General features: G+C 54.2%; 5 protein-coding genes across 5 annotated transcripts; 1 reads left to right on the plus strand and 4 right to left on the minus strand.

The window, feature by feature from the left end:
• The first annotated feature begins 99 nt into the window (after nt 1–99).
• On the plus strand, nt 100–1003 carry P168DRAFT_260363 (mitochondrial 54S ribosomal protein mL59). Its single transcript, XM_024834667.1, has 2 exons — nt 100–742; nt 801–1003. The coding sequence occupies exons 1-2, from the start codon at nt 137–139 to the stop codon at nt 840–842; spliced, it is 648 nt and encodes a 215-aa protein (XP_024688890.1). The 5' UTR covers nt 100–136; the 3' UTR covers nt 843–1003.
• A 104-nt stretch (nt 1004–1107) lies between these two features.
• hxB (putative molybdenum cofactor sulfurase protein (HxB)) lies at nt 1108–3843 on the minus strand (the record flags this gene model as incomplete). The annotated part of the gene is made up of 2 exons (XM_024839666.1): nt 1108–3656; nt 3765–3843. 2 exons carry the CDS (start codon nt 3841–3843, stop codon nt 1108–1110), a joined length of 2628 nt encoding a protein of 875 aa, XP_024688891.1.
• Nucleotides 3844–4364: 521 nt separating this feature from the next.
• P168DRAFT_293582 (uncharacterized protein) lies at nt 4365–5613 on the minus strand. Its single transcript, XM_024837833.1, has 2 exons — nt 5158–5613; nt 4365–5098 (listed from the first exon to the last, which is right to left on the minus strand). Exons 1-2 carry the CDS (start codon nt 5230–5232, stop codon nt 4571–4573), a joined length of 603 nt encoding a protein of 200 aa, XP_024688892.1. The 5' UTR covers nt 5233–5613; the 3' UTR covers nt 4365–4570.
• Nucleotides 5614–5849: 236 nt separating this feature from the next.
• Nucleotides 5850–7907, minus strand: P168DRAFT_293583 (phosphatase PAP2 family protein). The gene is made up of 6 exons (XM_024837834.1): nt 7766–7907; nt 7552–7664; nt 7464–7490; nt 6914–7404; nt 6853–6864; nt 5850–6804 (listed from the first exon to the last, which is right to left on the minus strand). The coding sequence occupies exons 2-6, from the start codon at nt 7614–7616 to the stop codon at nt 6008–6010; spliced, it is 1392 nt and encodes a 463-aa protein (XP_024688893.1). The 5' UTR covers nt 7617–7664; nt 7766–7907; the 3' UTR covers nt 5850–6007.
• Nucleotides 7908–8581: 674 nt separating this feature from the next.
• On the minus strand, nt 8582–10918 carry P168DRAFT_322360 (putative GPI anchored cell wall protein; the record flags this gene model as incomplete). The annotated part of the gene is made up of 2 exons (XM_024840562.1): nt 8582–8609; nt 8664–10918. 2 exons carry the CDS (start codon nt 10916–10918, stop codon nt 8582–8584), a joined length of 2283 nt encoding a protein of 760 aa, XP_024688894.1.
• Nucleotides 10919–13687: the final 2769 nt, after the last annotated feature.

Below are 13687 nucleotides of genomic sequence, written 5' to 3' on the forward strand. Positions count from 1 at the left end.
GAGCCGCGGCCGAATCCGGTTTAGCGCCAGCCCGACAATCTCAATCATTCTCATCTCTATCTCTATCTCTATCATTCAACTTCTACACCACGAACCCACCCTGTCTTGAAACAATTGTGTCTGGACATCCGCCAAAATGGCTACTCCAGCAACCACTCTCGCCAGCAAACTCCCCCCCCGCCTCCTCAGCTTCTTCGCGCGGTACCCTCCCCAACTCTATTCCGCAGCCGTGACCCCCAAGTCCGAACCCCAATCCAGCACAAAATCCACCACAACACCATTACCAGAGACGTCGTCAGCGATCGACCCATCGACAGGGGAATCGACCCTCCCCTCGCCCTACACACCCAACCGCGACGCAGGCGGCCACAAACGGCCCGACCCCAGCGCGTTCTCCCCGTCCAAGGCCATCCTCGCCACGACCGCCGAGCATCCCAACCCGTTCCTGCCGCGCAAGAACTTCCGCACGGGCAAGTGGATCGGTCCGCGCGTGGGGCTGCGCGTGCAGGCCGAGCTGGTCAAGTTGGCGGCCAAGTACGATATTGAGGAGCTGTTGCCGGCGGGACGCAAGTCGACGGAGTTTAAGGAGACGAGGCGGGCGGAGCGTGGTCTGGCCATTAAGGGTACGGGTGTTGGGCAGAAGGTGAAGGGTCATAAGTGGGAGAGGACGATGGAGACTCGTTTGGATGATCGTCGGAAAGCCATGATGGAGATGCCGGAGGCGATTCGGTTGTGGAAGCAGGTTTGTTCCCTTCTTCTTTTCTTCTGTTATGGAAAGGTTGATGCTAATGTTGGTTCAGAGAGGTCATGGTCGTGGCTGGAAGAAGTGGCCCAAGCGGTAAATCTGGGTCATTTTGGGCTGAGTTTGTATTATGTTTGGATAGACTGTCCTTGGGATGGTCAGTGGGATGGAGTTAGCTGTCTACTATGTACAATATATACTGGTGGATTCTGTATGAATGATAGTTACTACATATACTACATGGTCAATTCATCAACATTTCCATCAATTTTTGTTGTAAGTATACAACAACCACTTAACTATCAGTATAGAAAACAGCACAACCCAACCAAACACCCAAGCCCAAGACAGATATATGAAGGAAATTAATACCCACCCCTAACCCCATCCCCAACCATAATACTAGACTCCCCAGCAGAGTGGTCAACAGAAACATGTCTCCCAAAAAACACACCCCTCCCAACCTTCCTCGTCTTCACAAGCGTCGAATACGGCTCATCGCCGCGTATTCCCGTCGTCTGATCTACACAGACCATTTGGCAGCGTTGACAGGAGGCGAGTACATTGAACTGTACTTCTCTCTGTTGTTGTTGTTGCTGTTGACTCTGATGGTTGGTGTGGTGATGCGATGATGGAATAACAGTGAAGGAGTTCCATGTATCTTCGATGTAGGGGTTTTCCGTGCGTGTGCTGCTGATAGGGGAGGAAGATTCGGCGATGAGGATATTTGCGCGGAAGACGTCTGCTGGGACTGCTTTTGGTTTTGTCGTAGTGGTGGTTGTTCTTGTAGTAGTGGAGGTAGTAGAAGGAGAAGAGCCCAACTTGATATGTTCGTTAAGGCGATTAACGGACGAGCGCGAGATAAGTAGGATTGGGCTTTCATTTGAGAGGAGGATAGGCTGGCCCGCTTGAGAAGGATTCGGAGACGACGAAGTAGGAGTAGTATCAGGAAAAGCACCCGGCATACTGCCAATACCGGGCTGCGCCGCACGCAGTGCAGACTCACGACCCCCTCCCCCTGATCCCACCCCCAACTTCTCAGACAACGGAGGAAACCGCGCCAACGTACACGGAACATCAAGGAACGACGAAAAGAAAGCAGACACAGCCGGAGCCGTATAAGCCTGAACGACAACCCTATCTCCACAGACAGTAGACGGCTTGGACGCGCTCTGACACAATGAAGTCATACACGTTGGGTTATCATCCGTATGTCCCCGGTCTAACGATACTTCCAGAACGGCATCGCCTGCTGCGATACGCAGAATACCACGTGCCAAGTCAATGTCCGGCTTAATGAGCGCCATCCGCGGATAACGCTTCTGGTTAAGCGTTGCGCCTGTGCCCTGATGGATAAGACACCACTCGCGGTCCCAGGCGAGGCCCTCCTTCTTGACAGTCCAGCGTTGGCCGTCAGGGACTTTGAACGCGCCGCAGCTTTTGATGGGGTAGACGGATAGGGCTTCGATATAGAAATCTGCCGGGGAGACGTCTTGGACGGGGGGTGTCAGGGAAGCAACATGCGCATCCTTCTCAACATAGAACTCATCCACAAAGTCCACAAACGCATCACCATCGCCCAGACTGCTCATCGCTCCCAAACTCACCCGCAGAATCCCCGTCGGCCGCCCATCCATAATATCATGATCGTCGCCGCAGCGCAATCCCGCAGAGAAATGGCGGCGCATGTCGCTGCCACTCCAGCCTAGACTCCGCGCCGTCCCGCCGGGATTGCACAGCGTGCCGGAGCGGATCTGGATGTTCTTCACGGCGGCGAGTCTCTCGACCTCGGACTTGCCGATCCATGCTCCTTGACTGTTTTTTAGATTGAGCGCGATGATGGGGCCTTGCCGTGTTGAATCTCCGTAATCTGCTCCCCCATACAGACAACAGACAGGCTGACCATTCCAGTGCCTCAGCGCAGATAACCGTCCAGCCAGCTGCGTCGCCAGAAAGCGCACATGTAGGGCAACGCGCTCCATAGACCCGTACAACCGGGCATGAGTCTCCATCGCTGCGCCCAGCGCAACGATACTATGAAACGGGAGCGTACCGTCCTCCAAACACTCATGTATAGCGCCCTTCTTCGCATGCCATTCCCCCTCTTCCGCCGCAGAAGCAAGAACCATATCAACGGTCCCACCCCCGAAGAACTTCCTAGCGCGGAGAACATCCTCCACAGCGTCCTCCTTGCGCACGATTAGCGCGCCTAGATCTGGAAACCCAAATATCTTGTAGAAGCTTAGCACGGTGAAATCCGGTGCTGTTCGCGCGTCGCTTAGGTCTAACGGCGAGGTTGATACCAGCGCTGCTGCGTCGAGAAGAGTGAACACCTTCCTTTTCCCGCTCCTATTGTTATTACCGTTTTGGCTAGCGCGGCGGATGCGCTCGCACCACCGTGCTGGGACAAGTCTCCGGCCGTTCATATTCGACTGTGCGGGGAAGGCGAATAGTTGCGCTGGGTGCTCGTCATCGCCATTGCATAGTGTAGAGTCAATCCACCCGTCCACCTCATCGTCCGTCTCAAAGCAGCGACTTTGCGCAGCTAATTCCCGCGCACCAACTAAACTCGTATGCGCGTCCACATGGTACCCATACCAGAAGCCATTGCGCGACTCCTCCCGGGAGATGGTGTCAGAAGATGAACGGGAAGAATAATCCCCCAACACGTCCCCCACAAGCTTAATCCCCGCCGTCGCATTCGGCACAAAAACCAAATCAAAGAATTCCGGGTCCGCGTTAAAGAAGCGCAGTGCACGCAGGCGGATATCGTCTATGCGCTGGGTGGCGAGCTGGGAGGAGGAGGAGAGGGAGTGGGGGTTGCCGTAGAGGGAAGTTGTTAGGTCTGCTGTGAAGGAGGTGATGAGGGAGGTGGGGTAGGGGGTTGTGCCGGCGTGGTCTAGGTATGTTGTTCCTTTATATCTTATTGTTAGTATTTATTTGGATTTGGAGAGGGGGGAGGGAGGTGTTTGAGAGGTGGTTGAGGGGGTAGTTGGGGATGTTTAGATAGAGTGGGGAATACCGCTGAGGAGAGGATACTCCCTTTCGCGGAGGGAGTCCACTTCGTCCAGGTAGGGACTATCGTTGGATTGCGCTGTCATTGTTGTGTAGCATGTCTGTTATTTACTAGACATATAATATAAGAGCATTATTGCAAGTAATATAGAAGCAGTGGCGAACGGAGGTGGAGGAGGAGGAGTATCTATACCTCAAGCGGACAGGCTGCGCATCTCACCCGCACATATATCAGACGGGCAGCATACCTCATTAACCAATTATTAGAAAGTAAGAAGACGGAAGCTTTGTCAAGAATAAACTGGCTATCGATAGAAGTATAGCAAGAGAGCTAGCTATATGTCGATCGTGAAGAGAGAGACTAGACTAGTCCCCCACTCTTGTTATCGGTGCGGGGAGATATGTCGTGGTTGTATAGGATAGTGTGTGGAGTTATATACCTGGGTGTGGTGATTGGGGTAATGTAGGAGTGAAGTGTTATACACACGGAAGAGATGTATTTCCACAGTCTCAAGGGTGGTGTTGATCAGTCTATAGTCATGTATCCAGAGAGAATCATTCTTCCGATTGATACTATAAGACTACGAGTATACCAGTACTCTAAACAAGCATGTACATTAATGAATTAATAACAACGGATATCAAACTCTTCAATTACCAGCTGAAACAAATAGAACCAGATCAGTCCAACATCATCATAAGTCCGTAAGTCCATAATCCATAAGCATAAGCATAAGTCATAGCCAACCATCGGCCAACAGGCATCCCCATCATATCAAAACATCGTCATGTCATCACACATAATAAGCCCAATCAAACAACATAATGCGGCCGACTATGCGACCCACTACTATGTCTCCGATGCGACGAGTGTCCCCGTCGACTACTATGGCTCCTCCGTCTCACAGGGACATCCTTCTCCTGCCCACGATACAGAAACATCGCCAGAATCGCCGTCCAAAAGAAGAAAACCGTCTCCATAATCCCCAGCGCGAAACACGTCTTCAGCATCGCGCAGGTCTTGTTAATATCCACCGCAAGCGGGTTTCCCGTACGCTCGCCGTGGACCCCGAACGGGCCCAGCGAGATCGTCACGGTGCCTGCGCGCCAGTGGGTACAGTTGGCAGAGGCGATAAAACGAAGCTGGTAGACGGAGGCGATGAACGCGCCGAAGAAGAGCAGGTCGACAAAGGCGACAAAGGCGGCGGAGCGTTTGGTCGTTGAGTGGCGGATGAGGGTGTCGATGGCCCAGAAGACGGCGATGACGCTGACGATGAAGAGGACGAGGATGTAAGACGGGGTGATTTGGTTGGCTTTGAGGTAGCCGTCGACGAAGTAGGCCTTCGTTCATCTTGTCAGTGGGAGGGATTCTAGTGGGTGGATTGGATGGGGGAACGGACCAGCATTCCGATGATGGGAATGAGAAAGGTGATCTCCACCATACGGTTGAAGATGAAGAAGAGGCTTCCGATCATGGTGGTGGTTGGTGGATGCGATCGATCGGTGGGTTCTGGAATGCGCGATAGACAGTAGATAGGGAGTCGCGATGACTTCGACTGTCAATCAAGAGCGACTATGATGCGACGAGAATCCAGTGTACAGAGTGAAGAATAACGAGAGGTAAACCAAAGCCAGAGACTGTCGATCAAAACAATAAACGGGTACCTGCAAGTCACTCGAGATTCCGACCAACGCACGAGGAATCGTAGTCAAAGACACCACGTACACAATAATGCAGGAAGAAACGCTGAACAGAAGATAAATAAGGAGGAAAAAATATCCCAAGACCATGTAAGGGAAGAAAGTGACATGCAGAAGAATGCAACATCAGAGGAGGCTGGGCCATTCAATACGCGGGGTGGCTGGGAATCGTTCAACCTGTCGCATCGCGGAACATTGCATCGGCGCTTAATTAAGATGATTCGCTGGGATTCGGTTAGAAACCCATAGTAGACACTTGGTATAGAGTATATATAGTATATTTGAGCGATCGTGTTATAGATATGGTCTAGATCCTACAATGCAACCCTAGATCTCAGCCCCACCGGAGCATGGTCTAGTATACAGAACTAACTAGTAGTAGATACGCATACTCCGTTATATCAATTCCTACAACTGTCAACAATCTAGACCTATCATACAGACCTAAATCAACTAAAATCAAACCATCATGTCAAATCAAACCCATGTCAATCAAATATCGTCACGTCGTGGCAGTAACCAAAACAATCTATCAAACAAATAGACAATCTACATATTCCGACCTGGTACGTCCGTCACCGTCCGTCCCCCGTGCAGATGTTCCGGCGTCGTCGTCATCGAGCGCGGTACCGCATGCGATATCCCCATGCCCATGCCCGCCCCCATCCCCGATGCCGTCGACTGTGCGCCTGGGTAGGCCGTGTCGGCGGCGTACCGCGGCAAGGATCCGTCCAACCCTGAGTTCTGGGCGCGGTTGTAGCCGTGTTGCATCTCGTAGCCGTCTGCGACGTCGTCTTCGCCGGACGAGGACCAGTTGCCGTCGTCGCCGCGCGATCGGTGGTGGTATGCGTTTGCCGCGTGGGGATCCGCGTAGGGATTGGATGTCGCGTATGGATTGGATCCCGGGTATGAATTGGACCCCGTTGCGTAGGTGGGCGCGCTGAGTCCAGTCGTTGTCGGCCCGCTCGTCACTGCCAGGCCTGGCGTGTCGAGACGCTCGTCGTCGGGGTTCCGGAGGGCGGCGGTACTCTCGCTGGGTGCGTAGGGCGCGACGGGCTCGGAGCCCCACGAGCGGATCGGATGCGCCCGTCCCTTCTTCCAGGGCTCCGACAGTGGCGGGAAGTACTGGCGGTAGGAGAGAAAAGCGCAGACGACGCCGAGAAGGGAGCCCGTGATCACGTCGAAGGGGTGGTGTCGCGCATCCATGATGCGACTCACGGCGACCAACGTGGCGCCGATGCAGGGCGCGACGATGATGGCCATCTTCCAGACTTCGCCCCGGTTGTCCCAGAGGTGCAGCTTTCCGCTGAGCCAGAGGGTGAGGTAAAATAGGCCGGCGAAGGATGCTATGAGAGGTTAGCGGTGTACGTGCATTTCATCCGACTATCGCTTACAGCTACTATGGCCTAGATTGGGTTAGCAATGTGACAGGAAGAGAGGGAGATAGAGACGTACCAGACGGCCACGACCGAAAGCCATCCTTGATGATGTGGGGATCACCGGTACAGATGGTATAGTTGGACAGACCGGGAATCAGGTCCACACTTCCCTCGCGAGGCTTGCAGCGATCAATGATATCAGGCCGGGGTTTCCCACACGCACTCTTCAAGCCCTGAGTGATGACGAAGGCGACAGCCTGCGACAGCAAGAGACCCAAGAATCCACAATTGAACTCCCACAGGCGGTCCTTCCACCGGTAGGGACCCATCAGCTTCCTCTTCCCGGACATGGGGCTGGTGGGCTTGTGGTGGGAAAACAAGCCATCGAGGAAGAGGGTGTAGACGGCGATGATGGCCAATGGGATGATGCCGGAGACGATCAGGGCCCCGTTGATGGAGATGCGCTCGTGGACGGCGTAGGGATATTGGAGGGAGATGTTCCTCAGGGAGAAATGCTGGTGGTAGGGCTCGATGGAGTCGATGATGTAGAAGCCGGCGATACAGGCGCTAGAGGTCGGTGGAGTCAGCGATAGATGACGGATCGTAGGGAATGAAGACGGACTCACATGAGGATGAAATAGTCTAGAATGTATCTACCCAACGATCACCCGATTAGCCATTGTGACAGTCGAGCACCTGGTGGAGGAGGCTCACGAGATGATGATGCGCGGCCGTAAGCGCCGCTTGGTGAAGGGCAATTTATCAGGGAGACGACCCATTTCGAGGGATTTTACGGATAAAGAGATGGGAAAAAACGACAGAGCATTCTATGATAATTCCCAGTTAGTCTCATTATTCCTTGACAATCATTTCTTTCAGCTGTACTCCGTATGTCCAACGCGACAGGGACAACGCAGCGGAAACTCACCGTGAAGTGTGAAAACCAGTGACCGTGACCTGCACAGTACTAGTGGAGGCGAATCAGATCCGAGGAGAAAACAGGATTATCGAGTAAGGGGTATGGGGAAGAAAGAGAGTGTCAAGAAAAAGAATAGGAAGAAGAAGAAGAAAGGTGAGCTCGGACGTGCATCGTGATAATAAAGAGGAATGATGAGGCGTGGCTCAGCCCCTGTCCGGGCTAGAGTCAGACCGCCCAGACCATCTGGACCCGCAGATCCACTTACTCCGCCTCTTTAGAAGCCGATCGGAGATTCATAACTGCCTGGAAGTCGGGATTATATCAGATAATTAGGTAGTCAATTGTCTATGTAGATATATTTTGAACACAACAATAGAAGAATACGAAGGATATGAATGAATTACTTGATCCATCAACCGCGTACACCTAAACCTGCCCCTGGGCCTGAGGCGGCTGGACCACGGGTGGCGCGGGTGCCTGAAACGTGGGCCCCATCAAACTATACTGTATATACACATCTATGGGAATAGACCTGGATAGGATAATCCTACACGAACAATACTCTTTTTTCCTTCTTGCTCATTCTAATACTCCACATTAAGATCATATTGAGGACCCGTCCATTCCTCCACCACATCCACCGTCCATGCCGGACTTTTCACAAATAGAAAGAAAGACTTATTTCATCATGTACTAAAATTCATACGGAAAAAAAGAAAGAAAGAGAAGAAATAGGAACAAAGAAAAGACGATTATCATCAACAGAATGGGGTCCATGAGTCATGTCCGCGTCGCGTTGGGGACTCCCCAACCGGCTTGATCCGTTTAGCAGACCGTGATGTACAGGCCGAGACTAGAGTATGTTAGCGCGTCATCCAATATATATATCGTGAGGGGAGGAACATACGGTGCAGGGTTGTAGTCCTCGAAGAACTCCAGATCGGTGCTGCCCCCACTCTTCATCTCGTAGCTGACCGCCTGTCCCGCCGGGCACGAGAAGCTCGAGATCATGTACGAGTTGCCCGGCGCGATCGTCTTGCTGCCCAGCTCCTGCTTCACCGACGGCTTGTCGCTGTAAGTCACCGACTCGGACGCGGCCGACGACAGGGACGCGAAGTCGACCTTGCCGTCGCCGCTGAAGCTGTACGAGGACGTCTCGAGATCCTCCAGGTGGGGGAACAGGAAAACGAGGTTGCACGTCTTGCCGGCATCCGACTGCGGCACGTCGAAGTTGAAGATGGTCGAGATGGTCGACGACACCGTGCCGTTGAACTGGGTGCCGAATGCCTCGTCGGGAGACGAAGAGTCCACGGGGATGATCAGGTGAGGGTACTCATACTCGCCATGCAAGTCCGCGTCCATCGGGCAGTTACCGCCGGACGGCTGACCGGGGGTACCAGAAGTGCCAGGCTGACCGGGGGTGCCAGGCTGTCCGGGAGTGCCGGAAGTGCCAGGCTGGCTAGGGGTGCCGGGTTGACCAGGAGTACCAGGCTGACCGGGAGTACCAGGCTGGCCGGGAGTGCCGGGAGTGCCGGAAGTACCAGGCTGACCGGGAGTGCCAGGCTGGCTAGGGGTGCCAGGCTGACCGGGGGTGCCGGGCTGACCAGGAGTGCCGGGGGTGCCAGGAGTGCCAGTGGTACCAGGTTGACCGGGAACGCCAGGAGTGCCAGGGGTACCAGGTTGGCCAGGAGTACCCGGGGTGCCGGGGACGCCAGGAGTACCAGTAACACCAGGTTGGCCGGGAACGCCGGGAACGCCGGGAGTGCTGGGGGTGCCGGGCTGGCCAGGAGTGCCAGGAACACCGGGAGTACCAGGAACACCGGGAGTGCCGGGAACGCCAGGAGTACCAGTAACACCAGGTTGGCCGGGAACGCCGGGAACACCGGGAGTGCTGGGGGTGCCGGGCTGGCCAGGAGTACCAGGAACACCGGGAACGCCGGGGACGCCAGGAGTGCTAGGGGTGCCAGGCTGGCCAGGAGTGCCGGGAACACCAGGAGTACCAGGAACGCCGGGAACGCCGGGAGTTTCGGTGGAAGTCTCGGGGCAAAAGGTCGTGGTCAAGGTTGTTTGAACTGTAACCGAAGATCCAGCACCACCGCCAGCACTGCCGCCGGCACCACCGCCGGGAACGTTGGGAGCCGAAGTAGCACCGGCGCCAGGAACCGAGGGGGTGGAAGCACCTCCGCCAGCACCGCCGCCAGGAACGTGGGGAGCCGAAGTGGCGCCGCCGCCGGGCACTTGGGGAACCGAGGGGGTGGAAGCACCACCACCGGCGCCGCCGCCAGCACCACCACCGGGAACATTGGGAGCCGAAGTAGCACCAGCGCCAGGAACCGAAGGGGTGGAAGCACCACCGCCGCCGCCGCCGCCAACACCGCCGCCAGCACCACCGCCAGGAACGTGAGGGGCCGAAGTAGCGCCGCCGCCGGGCACTTGGGGAACTGAGGGGGTGGAAGCACCACCACCGGCGCCGCCGCCAACACCGCCGCCAGCACCACCGCCGGGGACGTTGGGAGCCGAAGTAGCACCACCGCCGGGAACCGAAGGGGTGGAAACACCACCGCCAGCACCGCCGCCGGGAACGTTGGGAGCCGAAGTAGCACCGGCGCCGGCACCGCCGCCAGCACCACCGCCAGGCACAAGAGAAACGGAGCTAGTGGCCGGGCCCGAAGGACCGGCAGAGCTGGAGCCTCCGCCGGCACCGACACCCAAGCCAGCACCAGTGCCAGAGCAAGTGTCGGCCATCAACACGATGTCCTGGCACATGGTCACATCTTCACTCTCGGTGGTGTAGAGGTTCAGACCACCGTTCATGCCAGTCTCGCAGGCAACGAACGCCTCGCTGTTCTCGTAGGTGAGCTGACCCTGGGAGTTGATCGAGAAGCCCGGCGTGGGCGGCTTGTTGAGGTCGCATTGGAATTGGGTCGTGGCACCGGTGACGATACAGCCGCGTCCGTTGGCGTCGACGATACCGCCGTTGGCGTCGATGCAGAATTGGGCCTCGGACAGGCCACCGCCGATACGGTTCTGGCCATCATCGAGCTGGCCGATGGAGCCCGAAGCACCACCCGTGGCGGACATATGGAAGCAGCATGTGTTGTCTCTGCCAACCAGGGCGTGAGCCCCGGCCGCGAACGCGGCGATGTTCGCGAAGTTCTTCATGCTCGAATGGGCGAGCGTAAGCACCAACAACTAAACGAATGTATGAATTTCCCAGGAGAATAGGGCTGGGCTAGTGATAGATTGACGGGTGAAAGACAGATCAATTGGGAATGAGCGAGGGAAGTTCAGTATTTATGAACCACGGTGGATACGCGAGTGAGAGCGTCATGGCTTGTTGACCGGCAAGCCGGGCACGGTAACATGCAGCACACCTCCAGATCGTAAAAAAAGAAAACACAACAAGAATAAGAAAAACAGATTTTGAACAAAAAAATAGAAACATGCTGCAGCCAGTCGCAATGCAGATGGGTACGGTTGACCATGGACGACCCGGTGGAGAATTACCCTGTCAACAGCACAAATAATCAACAAGGCGTCCTCCGTCCGAAGAAGCCGGGGCCTGGAAGCATCGGGGTTGTGAGGCAGTGAGGGAGCAGACGTCATGCATCAATGGGCATTGTGTATGTGGGGGCCGGAGGAGGAGCCTGCCCCATGAGAGGGAACAATATGGATGTTTTCTCAGGCTCGAAGATAGACGACATCTCAATGGCCAAGGCAAAGCAGGGCATCAACTCGCGGTGGATCCGGGATCCACCGGGTGGCTTGCTGGATCGCCCGTAAGCCATGTCTTGGTCAACAGCCCCGATTGCATGGTTCCCAGGCGGTCAACAGGTATTCCAGTGGCAAAATGAAGTGTCATCCATGGTACTTTACACGCCCACTGCTGGTTGACCAGCCAGAGCCAATGCTACTCGGGACCTGGCGCTCCGAGGGAACCGAGAGAGCCATGGCTCCGAGTGTTCTATTTTGACCTCCCCTGACGTACACAGTGTACAAAGGTACACCGGTTGGGCTCAAGCCGACACCCGAGATATGTAATGGGATCATGGATGGTCGACATCGGCTACATGATAATGCATGCGCACAGGGAGGACGCAAGTGTGGAGGCTGGGGAGAAGGATCGAAAGCAGATCGAATACTTTATCCACCCATGGACCCAAATATAAGACATCAACAAGTGTCCGAGTATCAGAGTCTTAGATTCTGTGTGCCTTGCATGATCATCATAGTGGCCGAATTGGCATTGAAGCCGACACTATCCATCCGTCAGAGAAACACCACCCATTCATCCATCCATCCATCGAGTTGGACTCATGACGAAAGAGGAGGATGAGACTTGGACTAGGATACTGTAGTGGGGATGTTGGATGGTAATTTCCCAAATGTGTGTGAGTGGGACAAGTATCCCAAATGAAGAGTTGAGTAATTGTCAAGTAAGTCGAGAAGTCGGACGTTGATGCTCTGGATCAGGTGGGGTCACGGGGGAAGTCACGGGCCAATGACACTACTTGTTATTTTTATGCCTCTTGTTGATTTGTAGATGTTCCTCTTCCCTGCTCCAGATGAATCCAATCGGTGTCCTTTGGATGTTCAGAGTTATTAGATTAGAGTGATGGTGGGATTCGATCATCGGAATAGCGATGTGCAACCATCATCCATTCGCCTTCTTTCCATGTGAGATATCCACTGCGATCGTCTCCAGCCGCCACGTCATATTCTCTTAATATCTCCGAGCTTTTTCCCTGCGCCGATGTACTGACAGGCTACAGAAGGCAAATTTTCATTCCTCCCATCCATCTGACAGATCAAGTGCCCACCTTTTCTATCTCCATTCCAACCGTACCGGTCGATTCACTGGCTATGTCGACAAGAGGGGTAACGGTGCCTGGTTCAATCGGAGGCAGTGGACACCCTCGTCCTCACCCATGGACGAAGAATACAGTTATAGAAACAGGCAAACACTAAAACTAAATAATCAAAAGTAGGTCGGAAAGAAAACAGGGAAAGACGAACAAAACAGGGAGTCAAACGGGGATGACTACCAGTTCCGTCTCCTCTCAGTCAACTTCTACCCGCCTGCATGCATACGTATGCGTTTTAGGTACACCTGTTCTGCCTGCAACTTGCATCGCCGACGCTGTACCTGCTCCGTTGACCCCCAAACCTCCGTGGGTGTCTGTGGAATGTGGATGGCTATGATCCAGATTTGGTCCACATCGTCCCTCACTTTTTCCCCCTCCCTTTCATGTAACAACCACAGGTCACCTTCCCCACAATTTTTTCATCGAAGATTTTGATCTTCAGATTTTTATGTGCGTTCATACTGTAGTATGGAGACCCAAGAGGCCAAGACATGCCCCATGATACCTACAGCCCTAGAATGGAAGGGGGAGAAAAGAGAAAGGGAATGAAAAGTGAACCAAACGGCCAGCCACTCCAAAATATTTCAGCACCTGAAACGCTCGTCCGGTCAAAAGCAGTGCCATTGGATGTCCTAGCCCACGGTGACATCTACGAAATAATCCAAACCAGCCGATCCCTCAGATTTTCAGAACTTGACTCGATTGTCAGTGTTAGTGGCGACCTTGAGTGGAATTGACTGGATTGGATTGACACAAATTGAGTTGGATGGAATTCAATCGAACTCAAGGTCATGATTGACACAGTCCCCGCAAAACACCAGTTTAAACAGTCATGCCTTACGAGGAACCAAACCAATGACCCAGGAGACATGAACACCACTGTCGTGAAAGACTCTAAGAATGTAATGCAGTTGCCACCTCAGGTAACTCGCAGCGAGCATTTTCTTTACTTGGTATATATTTAGTATAGACTAACGAGTAGTCCACAATGACGACAGCCTTATACGAGGCCCAACCGTATCCAAATATCTTGTATTATGATATCTTGCATACCTTGGAAGGAACG

Source organism: Aspergillus campestris (assembly GCF_002847485.1).
Source record: "Aspergillus campestris IBT 28561 chromosome Unknown P168scaffold_15, whole genome shotgun sequence".
In the NCBI taxonomy this organism is placed as follows: Eukaryota; Fungi; Ascomycota; class Eurotiomycetes; order Eurotiales; family Aspergillaceae; genus Aspergillus; species Aspergillus campestris.